General features: G+C 40.3%; 1 protein-coding gene and 1 non-coding gene across 3 annotated transcripts; one reads left to right on the top strand and one right to left on the bottom strand.

Annotated features, from left to right (window-relative positions):
- Window positions 1-7622: 7622 nt before the first annotated feature.
- On the bottom strand, window positions 7623-7771 carry LOC114501144. Its single transcript, XR_003684908.1, has one exon. It is a non-coding gene; the product is annotated as a small nucleolar RNA SNORA57 (small nucleolar RNA).
- A 681-nt stretch (window positions 7772-8452) lies between these two features.
- On the top strand, window positions 8453-11739 carry GEMIN6 (gem nuclear organelle associated protein 6). Of its 2 annotated transcripts, none has more exons than XM_028515865.2 (3): window positions 8453-8727; window positions 9091-9224; window positions 11258-11739. In XM_028515865.2, exons 2-3 carry the CDS (start codon window positions 9091-9093, stop codon window positions 11631-11633), a joined length of 510 nt encoding a protein of 169 aa, XP_028371666.1. In that variant the 5' UTR covers window positions 8453-8727; the 3' UTR covers window positions 11634-11739. The 2 variants fall into 2 exon arrangements, with proteins under 2 accessions (XP_028371666.1, XP_035883773.1); XM_036027880.1 differs by lacking the exon at window positions 8453-8727 and adding an exon at window positions 8759-8870.
- The last annotated feature ends 6353 nt before the right edge of the window (window positions 11740-18092 follow it).

Raw genomic sequence — 18092 nt, forward strand, 5'->3', positions numbered from 1 at the left:
ACATTATCTTAATGCTTTGGGTGTCCAAACAACCCACTGGAGCACATCGTGGGACTGTATTTCAGACTTAGAAATGCTTAGGTTGAAAAACATTATTAAAAACAGACTTTTACACCCTGGCTGGTGTGGCTCAGTGGATTGAGTGCCAGCCTGCAAACCAAAGGGTTGCCGGTTCAATTCCTAGTCAGGGAACATGCCTGGGTTGCAATCCAAGTCCCAGTGGGGGGTACACGAGAGACAACCGCACATTGATGTTTCTCTCCCTCTCTTGATCTCTCCCTTCCCCTCCGTCTAAAAATAAGTAAATAAAGTCTTTAAAAACCAAAAAACAGACTTTTGCCCTGGCTGGTGTGGCTCAGTGGATTGAGTGTCAGCCTGTAATCTAAAAGGTTGCTAGTTCAATTCCCAGTCAGGCACATGCCTGGGTTGTGGGGTCAGGGGCCCAGCTGGGGGCTTGCAAGAAGCAACAAGTCATTGTTTCTCTTGTACATCAATGTTTCTCTCTGCCCAACCTTATCTTCCTCTAAAAATAAATAACATTCCCTGGCTGGCGTAGCTCAGTGGATTGAGCGATGACACAGGAAAGTGTCTCGGGTTCGATTCCCAGTCAGGGCACATGCCTGGGTTGCAGGCCATCACCCCCAGCGACCTCACATTGATGTTTCTCTCTCTCTCTCTTTCTCCCTCCCTTCCCTCTCTAAAAATAAATAAAAATTTTAAAAATAAATAAATAAATGACATTCTTTAAAACAAATAAGACTTTCAGGTGCACAACCATAATGGAGTTATTTGCCATTATTTAATAATGATGGTGCTATATATCCTCTCTTAAACAGAGGGCAGGCCCTGGCCTGACTGCCTGGATTTGTATTCTAGCGCTGTCACCCACTAGCTGTGTGGCCTTGGACCTCCGCGCCTCTCAGTTTCCTTAGCTGTGAAGTTGGGATAATAATAGTTCCTATGTCATGGTTTTCCTATGTTAATTGAGACTGAGTTAATATACACTTACTATCACTAGTACTAGTAATAATAAAAATACTTTGTTCTTTAGGGAAGAGGATGTAAATTACTTTCTTGGAAAAGGCAAAGGTTCCTTTGTTACCTGCTTTGCCAGTCTAAAATTTGATCTTTTAATTGGCTTTTTCTGTTTTTAGTGTATCTTGGTCACTTATGAAATTAGTAACTCTGCCTAAATTATGATTTTGTGCTTTGTTCTAGTTTCTAACAGTGAATAGCCAATTTATTAATTGGTTAAACAAATATATGTTGAATGCCTACTATATGCAGGCACTGAGCAGGATCCTGAGGATATAAAGATAAAGCATGTTCTCTCTCCTGAGGACTTTATTAGGGAAACAAGTTAGAAAAAGATTTTGCTGGGGGTAGAAACACTTAAAGCAGTTGCTTTAACAGACAGGAGTTTATTTGTCCCAAACAAAAGAAATCTGATGGTAGGTAGTTCAGGTCTGGTCTGGCTCTTTTTATCTTGTGTTTTTCTGCTTGGCATATAGGCCTTCTTATGCATATTTCCTCAGTGTACAAAGAGGCTGTCTCACATACAGGCCTTATGTCCAAGCCAGGCAGGCTGGAGGAGAAATGGTTAAGGGACAAAAAAGGCTTTCTCTTTCTTGGGAGGTTTTGCCTTTTTATTTCAGAAGAGATGGCCTTCCTAAGAACATCCATGTATATATATCTATGGCCTGAAATAGCCCTATGGCTACTTCTACCTACAAAGGAAGCTGAGAATCAGAGGGGTACAGTTGAGGGAGACAAGGTATCAGTGAGATCAAGGAATCACCTGGAAAAAAAAACTCTCTGCAGATCTAACATCTTGTCAATCTTGTGGTTGACATTTCCTTGGTGAAATTGCTACCTTCAGCCCAGGTCTGGCCTTTACCAAGCCCACGGGTTGACTAGACACAATTGAGGCTGATTTTCTCCAAAGCCACTATAGATTAAGTTATAATTTACTTTATTTATTTATTTATTTATTTATTTATAGCAGGGATTATTCCAGCATTGCAAACTCAATTTCCTACAGGGGTCAGGGAAGCAATATAAACGTGAAAGAGCCAAGTGCAAAACAGTAAACATGGGAACTAGTTGTGAAGAAGAGAGAGCACACCTATCTAAAAGCTTACACATTGTAAAGAAATTTAACACTGCAGACATTAAACCTAACTGCATGTCCTGATATGACCCTTGGCCCCTAGTCTGTGACTTCTGGTCTATTCCTTTCTATTGACTAGGAAGTGCTCATGTTTCTGTCTCAAGAATTATCTTTCGCGGGCTGGGAACTAAAGTGTCCCAGGTTCGATTCCCAGCCAGGGTACATTCCTGGGTTGCAGGCCAGAACCCCCAGCAACCGCACATTGATGTTTCTCTCTCTCTCTCTCTATCTCCCTCCCTTCCCTCTCTAAAAATAAATAAATAAAATCTTTAAAAATATTAAAAAAAAAAAGAATTATCTCTCCTGATAAATCATGTACCTAGAAAACCAAAAAGGAGTCACAGGCAGCATGGTGAGAGGCAGCACAGAATCAAAATACAGAGAGACTGATATAGTTTCAGGAGTATCTGTTCCAGGCCACGGTGAGATATGATGAAGTAACTACTCCTCACTGCATGGATACATCTCTGGAAAGTCTCTGTCTTCCAGACTCAGTCTCTGAGATGTATCTCTCATTCCTTTGCTTGCTCACCTTCTCCTATGCCTTCTGCTGTCAACCCTGAGCTACTGAATGTCTCAGCAGGGTTCAGTACAATTAAGTTTTCATCTACTAAAATACCATCCCATTCCAGCCCTGCTTCCAGAAAATGCAACCAGATCACTTAGTTTGGAATTTCCAGTCATCTCCACTGAAAGGATAAAGTCAGCTCCATTTGCCATCGTGGCACCCTTTGCCTAGGAGGCCTGTGACCTTGTTAAACACAACTGCTATTCTTCTAAGCTTATGTCCCCAGGACTGGAATGTACTGGAAAGCAAAAACAGAACTAACCTCCCTATAGCCACAGGCAGAAGGTAACATCAGAACAAACTGCAGCTTCCTGTTGCAACACCCGAACAGCCCAGGGGCCACACAACAGCAACCCCCCACCCTTTTTATTAATCCAGTTGTAATCCAATAAAAGCTCAAAGCCCCCACCCCTCAATGCTGGTGGATCTCCCCACTGCATGCCCTTCTCTTTTCTTGGAAAGTGAATAAAGAGTACTCTCCACTTCCTTCTCTTTGTGAATTCTTTCACAGCCCACGTCACTGAGCACCCTAACATCCACCTTCTTTGGTTACCCACATTACAGATGATCTCTCTGTGCAGATGAATCACAGATCTAATCACATCCATTTTATTTAACGTTTAAGGTTAGTTTATCAGAGCTTGGAGAGGGTACCTCAGTGTTGCCTCCTGTGCCATAAACACAGAGCGCTATAGAAACATTTTTTACTCCGTGGAGAAATTTTCTTATTTAATGTAGTAAATATAATAACTATTTGGAGGCCTAATAGCCTGAAAAATGAAGAGGAAGACAAGGGATTAGGCAGGAAGAAACAAACAAAGAGAATTTCTGTGAAAGACCTAGTATCAAAGGCCTTCTCAACATGCGCTTGCCCCAATCAATCACTAAATCCTGTTGACTTCTGCTTTGAAATTTTTGTTGAATCTACTTCGTTTTTTTTTCTCTTTTTCATTTCCACTGCTATCAGCTTAGGTGGGGACTTGATTATTTCCTGTCTGAACCACTGCACTAATTTTTGGGAACTCAGTAGTAGACTTCCTTTTTTGTTCCAAGACGATTCCAAGGAAAAATAAAAATGGTTAACTTTATTTTTTTTTCAAATCAACATAAAATTATGTAACATCTGTATTCTTACCACTGAGCTTGATTACCTCATTGAATAATAGGAATGCAATGAAAAAAAAAAAAGCGGCCCTGGTGGTGTGGCTCAATGGATTGAGTGCCAGACTATGAAGCAAAGGGCCACCGGTTCAATTCCCAGTCAGGGCACATGCCTGGGTTGCAGGCCAGGTCCACAGTAGGGGGCTTACAAGAGGCAACCACACATTGATGTTTCTCTTCTTCCCTTTTCCCCTCCTTTCCCCTCTCTCATAAAAATAAATTCAATCTTAGAAGAAAAAAAGGCACTGATTTGTAGCCATAAAGATGTTACCTGAGCATATTTAACAGGCAATGTACACAGTAGCAGTTTTGTAAATTTTCACACATTAGTTTAGTATGTTGGAGTTCACAAAGTCTGTTCAAAGCATTTTCATCCTAGGAAAACAATCCTATCTTCACTCTGCTGCTAGGGAAATTAATCTTCCCTCTCTGACATGGTAAAATCTCCCCTCTGGGCAGGTCTGAGGAGGGCAGATAACTCATTCATTTGGAGATACTGCCTCCCATAAGCTGGATTTCCATTTGGAAAGTGGTTCTGGATTTTTTCCCCTCTAATCCCACTGCTTTGTTGTGTAGAGAGGCTACGCTTTATGTAAAGTTTCAAGCTGTGTAGCCTCCACGCTTCCCTATTTTCCCCATATCCAGTTTCTCTGTATCCTTTCTAATATACCAATTTCATCATGTCATTGCATCATTCAAATTTTCACATTCTCTTTTGGTTTATTTATTCATTCATAAAATGAGTTAATGTTTGAAAGTTCTTAAAGTAATGCCTGGCACATATTGGGTGCTGTATTACTGATTAAGATATAAAAATTCAGCCCTGGCTGGTGTAGCTCAGTGGATTGAGCACAGGCTGCGAACCAAAGCATCACAGGTTCAATTCCCAGTCAGGGCACATGCCTGGGTTGCAGGCCACGGGCCCCAGCAACCGCACATTCATGTTTCTCTCTCTCTTTCTCCCTCCTTTCCCTCTCTGAAAGTAAATAAATAAAGTCTTTGTAAAAATCTTTAAAGAAAAAGATATAAAAATTCAGCCCTAGTTGGTGTGACTCAGTGGGTTGGGCATTGGTTTGCAAACTGCAAGTTCTCAGGTTTGATCCCCAGTCAGAAGACATGCTTTGGTTGTGAGCCAGGTCCCCAGTTGGGGGCATGTGAGAGGCAACTGATATTTCTCTCTCTCATCGATGTTTCTCTCCCTGCCTTTCTCCCTCCCTTTCTCTCTCTCTAAAAACAAATAAAATCTTTGAAAGAAAAAAATGATATAAAAATTCAATTCAAATTGAGTACCACTTACAAATACCAGGCAATGCTCTAGAGGTGGGGTACATGGTAGTCAGTAAAACAGACATGGCTCCTGCCGTTAGAGGGTGTACAGGGCTTAGTAAGTGACCACGTGTGTCTTAGTCCTGAGAATTTAGAGCTGGGAGGATCTTGGGTCATCCAGTCCCACATTTTTACTTACAGATAAGAAAACTGACATCTAAGATGGCAAATAAATGACTTCCAAAGTCCTAAAGCTCGTATGAGCACAGTCAGTGGTGTGTAGGAACCAGTTCAAACTGGCTCAAAAGAACGTACTGTTAAATTTCATAAATTTTTGGAGCCTGCTGTTAAATCATCAGTACCTTCAAATCAGTCACGGTGGGAATCTTACACCATAGAAATCAGCAAATTATTGCCTATAAATCAAATTCAGGCTCTGGTCAGTGGCTCAGTTGCAGCATCCAACCAACTGGTTTTATCCCCAGTCAGAGGGCAAGGAAGAATCGACCAATGAACTCTTTCCCCAACCCTTCCCATTTACTGTCTCCTCTAGGTAGAATGATGGCTTACTTGCTTACAAGTACAAAGAGACATCAACTCCCCAGAAACAAGATACTTTTTTTTTAAGATTTTATTTATTTATTTTTAGAGAGGGAAGGGAAGGAGATAGAGAGAGAGAGAGAAACATCAATGTGAGGTTGCTGGGGGTTATGGCCTGCAACCCAGGCATGTCCCCTGGCTGGGAATTGAACCTGCGGCACTTTGGTTTGCAGCCTGCGCTCAATCCACTGAGCTACACCAGCCAGGACTGAGACAAGATGCTTTTTAAATTAGGTTTTGAACTCCTAGTTCTTAATAGAAAGTATAGAATGTACAGATGCACAATATATGTTTAATGAATAAAATGGACATAAAAAAATAGATGCTTCTAGTGGGTTCTATTTGTTGAATAAGTGAAAAAGCCAGAATATTAAAAGTCTTTGGCCAAAATGACAGGGGCTACTTTTTTTCTGATCTCACCTTGTATAAAAATACAGTAAATTACCACCCCATCCCCACTTCATATTTTTAACCTACTTTTAAGACTACCCAACAGTATGAATTGAAATTTGTCATAGTTCAGTCCGGGCAGGCCAGGTTTATATTTGCACCTGATAAAGAACAGTGAACAATATAAAACTGTTGACAGTTTTGAAACTTTGTATTGTTTTCAGGGCACTTAAGAAATTTTTCTTTTAAAAATGTTTCTTACTAAAGTTAAACTAAATGTACTCCACAATCTAAAATAAGCTATTTTGTTATTGGCAGAGGAAAGGGTTAAGTGTGTGTGTGTGTGAGTGAAGGTTTGAGGGGAAGGCAGACCTTAGGAAGGAGTTGGAGGAAGAGGGACTGGGGAGAGGGAGAAATGAGAATGTGAGAGAAGAGACACCAACTGGTATGAAGGACACACCAGGGGGCCAAGGGTAGGGATTGTCTGAGGAAAGGAAGTGGCACCATCTCATCTCAGTGATGAGGCGTTTCAGGACTCTTTCTGAGAACTTGTGTTAGGGAATTTGCAATCTGCTGAGAATGAGCCTTTAGTTTAGTCAGAAGACTAAAGGGAGAGGGGAGAGAAGGGAGGGCAATTTTTCAGGCTCATCCTCATCACTTTATTTTTTTCTTTTTAAGGTTTTATTTATTTATTTTTAGAGAGAGCGGAAGGGAGTGAGAAAGAGAGGGAGAGAAACACCAATGTGTGGTTGCCTCTCACATGGCCCTGACCAGAGACCTGGCCTGCAACCCAGGCATGTGCCCTGACTGGGAATTGAACTCGCCATTCACAGCCCACACTCAATCCACTGAGCTACATACACCAGCCAGGGCTCATCCTCATCACTTTAGAAGGGGTAACAAGCTAAGCTTGAGGCTAGTTTATACTTGTAAAATTTTACAAGTATATGCATATGCTTGTAAAGTATATATAATAATACAATATTATTATTACATTATAATGTATTATATATACTTGTTATATATAATCAAAGGCAGAAGTCTTTCACTGTGCAGTATAGATAGGTTTAAAGTGTAAATGACCAGTTGTTACAAAATGACTGGATTTTTGTGAGGTCAGTTTTCCTTTACTATTACAACTAATTGGTATTTAAGTTAGCTCTTTGTAGGTTTAACTGACAAAATCTGATTTAATGCACTAAGGACACATTAATATAATCAACCCATCATTCAATGAGTGGAGGTTGTGGGAAGGATTTTTTTTTTAAATGATGACAATAAGAAACAGGATTATACGGAACTCAAATCCCAAGTCGTAAGGGAAAAGCTGTTTCATTTTCAGTGTTTTCTACATTACGTGTTTTGTAAATCTCCCTTGGTGTTCACATTTGCAGGGACTCAACATTTACCACCTTGTACCATTTTTTTGTTTTGTTTTGTTTTTTTGTTTTTGTTTTTTTTTTTGATCAGTGTCCCGGCGCTTGAGGATAGAACCGGCGGCCTGGAAACCGTCGGCACCGAAGACATGACGCCGAGGGGGCCGGAGCCCCTTTCCTCTGCCTCCGTACATTACGGGGACCGGGACCGCAAGCCCGATCCCCGCCAAGAAGAGGAGGGTCCACCTTGTATCATTTTTTAAGATCACAATCCAGAAAAAATTCTGGACCATGCCAGGAGCAGACCAGACCAAGCACATGACCAGAAACCTGTGGTGGGAAGGAGTCTTTTGCACTTTTCCACTTGCGAGGGGGATGTTCATAACGAGTCTTCGACTAGGTGGAATTCAACCCAACCCCGAGCTTCTCTCCCCAGTTTCCGCACCTCCTGCAGATGTGGATCCAGGGCGCATCCTACAGGAGCAGGCACTGTAATTGCTTTAACAGGCCAAACAAACAAGAAGTACCTTGGCGCTGTCGCTCTCCTCCAAGGCACTGTCACCACACACTTCCAGAGCTTTAGGCTTTACCTAGAGGTTTCGTGTGCTTTGGATCCATGGCAAAAGTGGAATTCCATTTCTACTGCCAACGAGGACCTGGCACAAGCATTTCCCTCTTTAAAAAAATGTTTTTTTAAATGCCCACCGTGGCAGCGGAGAGGGTTGGCCCCAGCGAAGAAAAAAGCTTATCATTATCACACAAAAACGTCAGCCCCAGCCCACTCCCGCCTGTAACACTCCAGGGCTCGCGACTCCCAGACCCCTAGGTTTTTGACTAAGGCCAAAGACTACAAAAACGGAATTCTGGGGGAAGGAAGTGACGCCATGGCGCAAAGCATGCTGGACGCAGGCGGCTCTACTTGAGAACAGATTCCTTCCTCACAACGTGGTTGCTGAGTCCGAGGTGCTGCTAGCAGTTATAACTGGTACTTTTCCCGTTTGTGAGGATGAAGCGCTAAGTAGCACCCGGTCTGAGCACGGCTCAGAGTACCATGCGGCTGCAGGCTAAGCCGAGAAGTCAGATCTAGAGCCGTAGCTGCTGCTTCTTCGTTTTTACATCCTCCAAACTGTAAGAGGACACAGCGACAAATCCGGGGGGCGGACCTCTACCTGGAGGTAGAGCCAAAGAGCGGGTGGGTGGGTATCTGAGTTTTCCTTTAAAGTTTTTGGTGTGAAGTGAGCTGCTTGGGTCGCTGGAGAGCACAGTTGACGGGTTTGAGCAGACCGGAGTTCAAAGCCAGCAGGAAGGCGATCTGGAATGGGCTTAGGGTGGAATTGAGGTATGCCAGCTGAGTTACCGCAGACAGGGCCCCAGGGCGACGCGGTGTCGGCCCCCTTAGCTTTCAGACTGAATAATAAATACTGTGTTAACTAATTTTCTGATATGGGACTTGAGGCAAATCACAGATGATTTTCTAGGATGGAGATTAGGGGTAAGACATTTGCTTGGGTGGAACATATATATTAACCCAAAGTGGTGGTGGTTTTAAATCTCGTCAGATGGCAGCCATGAATGAATGGATGAAGAAAGGTCCCTTAGAATGGCAAGATTACATTTACAAGGAAGTCAGAGTGACAGCAAGTGAGAAGGAGTATAAAGGATGGGTTTTAACCACGGACCCAGTCTCTGCCAAGTGAGTATGGGTCCTGCTTCCCTGAAATCACGACACCCTTTTGTGCTGCCTCTATGCTATATCCAAACTCAAAAGGCAGATAATGAAAAGCTACCGTAATTATTCCTGTACAAGAATTTTATTGCCTTGGAATCTAACTGCTCTAACTATGGAGTATGTTATCAGACCAAACAAGTTTGTAGAAATGAGACATTTCTTAATATATTTTATTGGGAAATTTCAAACACACACGAATGTAAAGAGAATGGTATAGCAGACAGTATCTTACCCCTCCTTCCACATATTTTAAAGCCAATTGCTGGCATATAATTTTGTTCATAAATGCTTCAATATATCTCTTGGTAGACAGAGTCTCTAATACATATAGGCACAATATTATTACACCTAACAAAAGAAATAAGAATTTTAATATTAGTTAAATCCTAGTGTGAGTTCAGATTTGCCTGGTGGTCTCAGAAGTATCTTTCTATATTGGTTTATTAATTTGGTTGGTATGTCTCTTAAGTATCTTAACTCTATAACTCTGCACTTTCTTTTTAGTTTTCCAACTCCCTTATTTGTTGAAGAAATGGAGTCGTTTGTTTGATAGAACTGAACACACTCTGATTATCAGAGTTTCCAAGGCAGGGACCTGGAAATCCCTTTAACAAAGCTACTCTGGTGATTAGAATTCAACACATTCTGATTGAGTTTATCGCATCATCATGATGTAGTTTAACATGTTTTATCCTCTTTATTTCCTACAAACTGATACGCATATCTAGAGGTTTGATTAGAATCAGATTTATTTTTGCAAGACTACTTTAAAGGTGATGATATGTGTATGCACACACACACTTTTTATTTTGGAGTAGGTTTAGATTTCCAGAGCAAAGCAAGCACAGAGAATACCCATGTACCCAGCTTCCCTAATGTTAGCATCTTGTCAGTACCAAACATTTACGTTAACTCAATGGTAATCATTTGGATCTTTTACTGGTTTTTCCACTGATGACCTTTTTCTGTTCCAGGATCCAATCAGGAGCCCATATTACATTTAACCATGTCTTCTTAGTCTCTTCCCATCTGTGACGGGTTTTCAGTCTTTCCTTGTTTTTTACAACTTTGATTCATTTGAAGAGTACCAGTGAGGTACTTTGTAGAATGTCTCTCAATTTGGGTTTGTGTGATGTTTTCTCATTAGTAGACTCTGGTTTGGGGAAGAGTACCACAAAAGTGATATTCCTTTCACATCATATCACATATTGTATTTTATTTTGAATTTTTGCATTTGTATTTGTGAGATTAGCCTGTGGTTTTATTTTTTAAATTAATTAATTTAAAAAACTATTTATTTTTGCCCTGGCTGGCGTAGCTCAGTGGATTGAGCACAGGCTGTGAACCAAAGTGTCACAGGTTTTGATTCCCAGTCATGGTACATGCCTGGGTTGTAGGCCATGACCCCCAGCAACCGCACATTGATGTTTCTCTCTCTCTCTCTCTCTCCCTCTTTCTCCCTCCCTTCCTTCTCTAAAAATAAAAAATAAATAAAATCTTTATTTAAAAAAAGGCAGATTCATTAAAAAAATTATTTATTTTTTAGAGAGAGGGGAAGGGAAGGAGAGAGGGAAACATCAATGTGTGGTTCTCTCGAGCACCCCCTACTGGGGACCTGGGCCACAACCCAGGCATGTAACCTGACTGGGAATCCAACCAATGGTCCTTTGCTTTGCAGTCTGGCGCTCAATCCACTGAGCCACACCAGCCAGGACAAAGGCATTCATAACTTTTTAAGTAATGCTTTCGCTGCTTCCCACAATGATTAGCTTTAGGCTGGACACAAAGTTTACAGGTTTAGGACCCTCAATGAATGCTGAACCAGTGAAAACATCTGGTGGTGAGAGGATTAATTTTAAATAGGTACTAGTATTCCCTATTATTCTAATGACCTGCCAGGTTGATGAGGCCTCTCATTCCATTGCTTCTGCCGTAGTTTTATGGGCCTTTAGGCTTTTCTTTTGCAAATCTGCTCTGAACTTACTTTTCCTCCAAAGTATCGTCCTCGTGAACTTCCTTGAAGATGGCAGCATGTCTGTGACCGGCATTATGGGACATGCTGTGCAGACTGTTGAAACTGTGAATGAAGGGGACCATAGGGTAAGAGAGAAGCTGATGCATTTGTTCCTGTCTGGAGACTGCAAGGCATACAGTCCTGAGGATCTGGAAAAGAGAAAGAACAACCTAAAGAAATGGCTTGAGAAGAACCACATCCCTGTCACTGAACAGGGAGATTCATCAAGAGCTCTCTGTGTGGCTGGGGTCCTGACTATAGACCCACCATATGGTGCAGAAAACTGCAGCAGTTCTAATGAGATTATCCTGTCCCGTGTTCAGGATCTTATTCAAGGATATCTTACAGCTTCCCAGTGAGAGGCCAAGAATTATGGACACACTGATCTGAGACTTCCTTTTTTTTCCTTCGTAAAATGTTTTGAATGTTAAGGCCATCATAATACAGGACTTTAAAGGCACACACGTGTGTGTGTGTGTGAGTTTTAATTTATAGTTTTGGTAAAACCAAAGATGTGGATTATGAGTGCTAACACATAAGTGAGCTGTGACAAGGATAACATCATGTGCAACAAAATTAGCACAGGGACATCAGAATTGTCTTTTGATGGGGCTAGACTTCCATTTTTGTTAGGCAAGAAATGTATTTATAAAATGCATTAAGTCACTTGCACTGACTATATGTGTCTCTTTAAGTTTCTATTTTTATTTTTTGGTGTAATGATCAAACTTGAAACTTGAAAGTTTTGGCTGTTGTTAAATATCTCAACCCATAAGCTTTATAACTCTCAAAGCCTTTCAAGTGAGAACAGGCTGGTGTCTCCAAGGGAAAACGTTAAATGTGACGAGTATTCTGCAGCTGAACCCAGCAGTTCCTTGGCCTGGTGGAGTCCGCCCAGGCTTCTGACTCGGGCTGCGTGGAGTCCGCACGCCCTAGGGTAGGCTTCACGGGGCCGGGAGAGTACAGGAAGAAATTCCACTTGACCACGGAAGCCAGTCAGGGTCAGGACTCTAGGTGTCTGACCGAGAAAGGCACCTCAGATTATTAGTTTTGGGGTTTTGTTCAAGGGCATGTCTAGAATGCTGCAAGGTTAGGTTAGAACTCCGAGGCCCTAACTTGCTAGGACAAGGGCCAGCAAATTGTGGGCCCTTGGGACAAATCCAGAAGTAAGTTTTCTCCTGCTGCCTCCATTTGTTTAGTTTTATGGGAACACAGACTAGTTTATGTGTTATGTACAGCTGCTTCTGAGCCATTGGCAGAGTTGAGTATTGGGAAAGAAACGATGTGGCTTACATATTTAAGAAAAATATGGCCCTTCACAGGGTCCTTCCCTCACAACCTTAAAGTTCCACAATCCTCTGAGTGAAATCAGTGCTTAACCTTTTTTCTTGTGACCCTGGAATGTCTGCAAAGCAAATAGGGGAAGGGGAATAAAATTAAATTTAGCATGGGAACAATGCTGACAAAACGAGGGCTTGAGTAAACCATCTAGGAAATTATTCCCAGTTATCATTCAGGCTTGGTCCTTGGCCCAGGGACAGGTGCGTGGGTGTCGGTGGATTTATTGCTGCCTGGCTTAATGCGCTGGGGACAGAGACTGTTTCTCGGCAACTGAGTCTTCTGATTGTTAAACAATTTGCCCGGCTGCTGAAGGGGGTGAGTAATCTGGCTCAGCCTGGGAAACCAGCCTGCACAGGGAGTTGCCCCAGCCCCTGGGGCTAAGATTCTCCCCCAGGAGTCTAACTAAACTTTTCAGATGCATCCTCTGGGTCCAGAGGCCAAGGAGATTCCACCCCAAAGTTGGCTCAGCTCCCTGCCAGCTGGAGGCAGTAGCCAGGGCAGTCTCTGAACACACTGGGTATCCAGAACACTTCAAAACAAAGGTGGTTAGGATTTTCACCAGGTACATTTTGGTTCCCTTGGAGCAAAGCTTCCAACATTTGCACCGATTTCTTGCTGATTTCCTTAAATGTCTTCACCTTTTCCTAAAAAAGTTATTGCTGAAATAGGTTTTTTCCATGAATTGTTTTTTAAAAAATTGTTAGTGAGAAATTTAAAACATTTACAATCATTGTATTTGATGACAACTGGTGAAACTTTCATGATGCCTTAAAGAAGATACTAGAATGCTAGAGTCAGAGGTAGGGGTTACTATAATTCATGCTTACATTTTGGGAGAAATCAGAGCAGTGAAGGACACTATAGTTACATATACTTAATCGCTTCTACTGCCAAGTCCAAGTGTGTTTTTTTAAACCACTTTATTGAGATATAATTAACATAAATGGCTATATGTATTAAATGTATACAACTTGGTAGGTTGGAGAAACTACCACAGTGTTTGCCATAAGCATACCTATCACCTCCATAAATTTTCTCCTGCCGCCTTTATTACACAATTGGGTTTCATTGTTCAAATAAAATTAAAGGATTTTTCTTTTATTAAAAATTATTCTAGTACCAACACATGCTTTATATTTTGTATATTTAAAAAAAAATTTTTTTTAAAGTTTTATTTTTAGAGAGAGGAAGGGAGAGAGAAACTTCAATGTGTGGTTGCCCCTTGTGCGCCCCCTACTGGAGACCGGGCCTGAAACCCAGGCATGTTCCCTGACTGGGAATAGAACTGGCGACCCTTTGGTTTGCAGACCAGCATTTATTCCACTAAGCCACACCAGCCAGGGCTATATTTTGTATATTACTTTCTAATCCTTTAAAAGTTTTTACATAATTATAATCAATGAATTATTTTTTAATGTTTTTATAATTATAATATTTAAGACAATATTCTATATTGTGTTGATAAACCATGCTTTATACACATTCCTCTAAATTTTGACATGTTGACCTTTTTGCTATCACAGATTATGTTACAAGTATATCTTCATGAATGCATCTTCATTGCTATTATCAAAGACTATTTTCAGTGCCTAGAAATGAAGTACTGTCAAAGAGTATGAACACATGTAAGTTTTTCCTTGTATTTTTAAATGGTTTGTGCTGCTTCCATTGACAAGAACAATAAGTTCATAATACAAATTTCATCAGACCCTTACAGTATTAACATTTTGTTTAATTTTTGCTACTCAACATGAAATGGTGTTTTAAAGTTGTTTTAATTTGTATTTCTTTGTTAGCATTTCCCCATGTGCTTCTTTATTTCCATTATGGGAACTGTTTGATTCATATCTTCATTTTTAAAAAGATTAATTTTTGCCCTGGCTGGTACAGCTCAGTGGATTCGGTGCCAGCCTGTGAACCAAAGGGTCACTGCTTCAATTCCCAGTCAGGGCACATGCCTGGGTTGCTGGGCCAACTCCCCGGTTGGGGCCGCATGAGAGGCCACCACACATTGATGTTTCTCTCCCTTTCTCCCTCCCTTCTCCTCTCTCTAAAAATAAATAAAATATTAAAAAAATAACTTTCAATAAGTTATTTCCCCTATATTCTCATATTTGTTTCTTGTTTACTATCTAGTTTTTACTCAAATGGATACATGTTAATAAACACTGAAATTACAGCATATACTGCATTTAACTTCGACATGTAAATTTACAGAATATTTGTAAGCACACAACAAAGAATTCCCATATACCTTTTCCCCAGCAAATGTTAACATTGTACCACATTTGCATTTTCTGTTTGCCTATGAGTGTGTTCAGTTTTTTCTGAACTGTTTGAGAGTAAATCATGGGCACAATGAAAAAAATGAGTTCATTCTCCTAAATGACTGCAAGACAATAATTGAAATCAGGAAATTAACATTGATACAGTATGTGTTTTAATATGGATCTTGTCCAGATTTCACTGATTATATGTGTCCTTTATAGCAACCCCCCCCTTTTTTTTTCTTGGCCCATGTATTGCATGCAGTTGTCATGTCCCTTTAGTTTCCTTTAATCTGGAATAGTTTCTCAGTCTTTGACTCATGACAAGGACATTCTTGAAAACAGGCCAGTTATTTTGGGGAATAACCCTCAATTTGGGTTTGGGTTTTTTTTTTTTTTAAACGATTCAACTCAGTATGCACTGAAACACCCTGGAGGTGATAGTATGTTTTCAGTATACCGTATCAGGAGGCACATGATGTTAATTTGTCCCATTTCTGGTGATGTTAACTGTGATCACTTGGTTAAGGTGGTCTCTGTTAGATTCCCCTCACTGTAAAGTTACTTTTTTTTTTTTTTTTTTTTTTTTTTAAGATTTTTACTTTGAGGGGAAGGAGAAGAGAAAGAGAGGGAGAGAAACAACAATGTGGTTGCCTCCCATGCGGTCCCTACTGGGGACCTGGCCCACAACCGAGGCATGTGCCCTGACAAGGGGAATCGAACCGATGACCCCTTGGTTTGCAGCCCGAGCCCAATCCACTGAGCCACACTGGCCAGGGCTCTTTCTCTTTTATTTTTTATTGTTCAAGTACACTTGTCTCCATTTTCCCCCCACCACTCCCCCCCTCCCCACCTTCGATCCTACCTCCTTAGGCTTTGTCCTTTTGTCCATGTGTCCTTTATATGTTTCTTGATAAGCCTTCCCCTATTTTCCCCCGTTACCCCTCTCCCCTCTGTTTACTGTCAGTGTGTTCTTTATTTCAACATCTATGGTTATGTTTTGCTTGCTTGCTTGTTTTATTGATTAGGTTCCACTTATAGGTGAGATCATAATGGTATTTGTTTTACCGCCTGGCTTACTTCACTTAGTATAATGCTCTCCAGATCCACCCATGCTGTTGCAAAGGGTAGGAGTTCCTTCTTTTTTTATGCTGCACAGTATTCCATTGTGTAAAAGTACCAGTTTTTTGATCCACTCATTTATTGATGGGCACTTAGGTTGCTCCCAGCACTTGGCTATTGTTAATTGTGCTGCTATGAACATTGGGGTGCAGAGGCCTTTTGAATTGGTGTTTCAGGATTCTTGGGATATCATCCCAGCAGTGGAATTGCTGGGCCAAAAGGCAGTTCCAGTTTTAGTTTTCTGAGGAAATTCTAAACTGTTTTCCACAGTGGCTGCACCAGTCCGTATTCCCAACAGTGCACTAGGGTTCCCTTTTCTCCACAATCTCGAAAGCACTTGTTTGTTGATTTGTTTATGATGGCCATTCAGACCAGTGTGAAGTGGTATCTCATTGTGGTTTTAATTTGCATCTCTGATGGCTAGCAATGCTGAGCATCCTTTCATATGTCTGTTTTTGTAATTAAAGGTATCTTCATACATATTTTTAAAAAGCTTGAGGTATTACATACCATAAAATTCATCCACTTTAAGTGTATAATAACTCAGTGATTATTATGAATAATGCTGTAAACATTTGTGACAAATCTTTTGTGGACATATATTTTCATTTCTCTTGGGTGAAAAACCTAGCAGTGGAATTGCTAGATTATATGATAAATTTGTTTAACTTTTTAAGAAACTACCAAACTGTTTTCCAATGTGGCTACACCATTTTACATACCATCAGCAATGTATGAGGGTTTCAATTTCTCTGCATCCTCACCGCACTTAACTATTTATTGTGTGTGGTTCCAGTGCTTATGAGGTAGTAGTATCCCGTTGTAGTTTTAATTTGCATTTCCATAATGACTAATAATATTGAGCATCTTTCCATGTGCTTGTTAAGCCATTTGTATATCTTCTTTGCTGAGATGTTTACTCAAAGAATTTGCCTATTTAAAAAATGAGCTACTTCAGTTGTAAGAGTTCTTTATATACTTTAGATGCAAGTACTTTATCAGATATGACTTGATAATATTTTCTCCCAGTCTGTTTTGTATTTTTTAAACTGTTTTTGAATTGCATAAGTTTAAAAAATTGTTTAAAAATCAATTAATTACAATTTATCAAAAACTTTTTTATAGATCATCATTTTGGTGTCACAGCTGAAAATTCATTGCCTAACCCAACATCACAAAGACTTTGTTTTCTTTTAAAATTTTTAATTAAATCCTAAACTTAGGTTTATGTTCCATTTTGAGTTAATTTTTGTGTGTGGTGTGAAGCAAGGGTCTAAATTCATCTTTTTGCACAAGGATATTGAAATATTACACTACTATTTTGTTGAAAAAACTTTCTTCATTGAACTGTCTTGGCACTTTTGTTGAAGATCAGTTGATCATAAATTTTAAGAGTTTATTTCTGGACTGACAGTTGTGTTTCCTTGCTCTATATGTGTTGGTAACATATTGTACTAGTTACTATAGCTTTATAGTAAAATTTTCTGTCTATACATGTAAGTCCTCCAACTTTGATCTTTTAAAAGACTGCTTGACTATTCTGGCTCCTGTGCAGCCATAAGTTTTGGAAGAGGCTATCAATTTCTAGAAAAAAAATTGCGTGTGGGATTTTGATAGGGATCACGTTCAATCTGTAGATCAACTGGAGGAGAGTTATCATCTTAACATTGAGTCTTTCATTCTATGAACTAGAATGTCTCTTCATTTATTTATCTTTAATTTTCTTAAAACAATGTTTTATAGTTTTTAGTGTACAAGTCTTATATTTCTTTTGTTAAATTTATTCTGAGGCATTTTTTATCCTATCGTATAGGGAACTGTTTTCTTTATTTTAAGATGTTATTTATTTAAGGATTTATTTATGATTAAATAAATAAATAAAGGGAAGGGAGGGAAACATCGATGCATGAGAGAAACATCCATCAGTCACCTCCTGCTGGCCCCCAGTCAGGGACCTGGGCTGCAGCCCAGGCACGGGCCCTAACTGGGAACTGAACTGGCAACCTTTTTGTTTGCAGAACAACACCCAACCCACTGAGCCACACTAGTCAGGGCTCTTAATTCCATTTTAAAATTATTGATTGCTAC

This window comes from Phyllostomus discolor, chromosome 6, assembly GCF_004126475.2.
Source record: "Phyllostomus discolor isolate MPI-MPIP mPhyDis1 chromosome 6, mPhyDis1.pri.v3, whole genome shotgun sequence".
Classification (NCBI taxonomy): Eukaryota; Metazoa; Chordata; class Mammalia; order Chiroptera; family Phyllostomidae; genus Phyllostomus; species Phyllostomus discolor.

Excerpts from the sequence above, each read along its gene's own strand:
- GEMIN6 (XM_028515865.2), top strand. The coding sequence starts at position 9,091 with ATGGCAGCCATGAATGAATGGATGAAGAAAGGTCCCTTAGAATGGCAA. Across the intron at positions 9,225-11,257 it reads ACGGACCCAGTCTCTGCCAA|TATCGTCCTCGTGAACTTCC; the intron begins GTGAGTATGGGT and ends TTTCCTCCAAAG.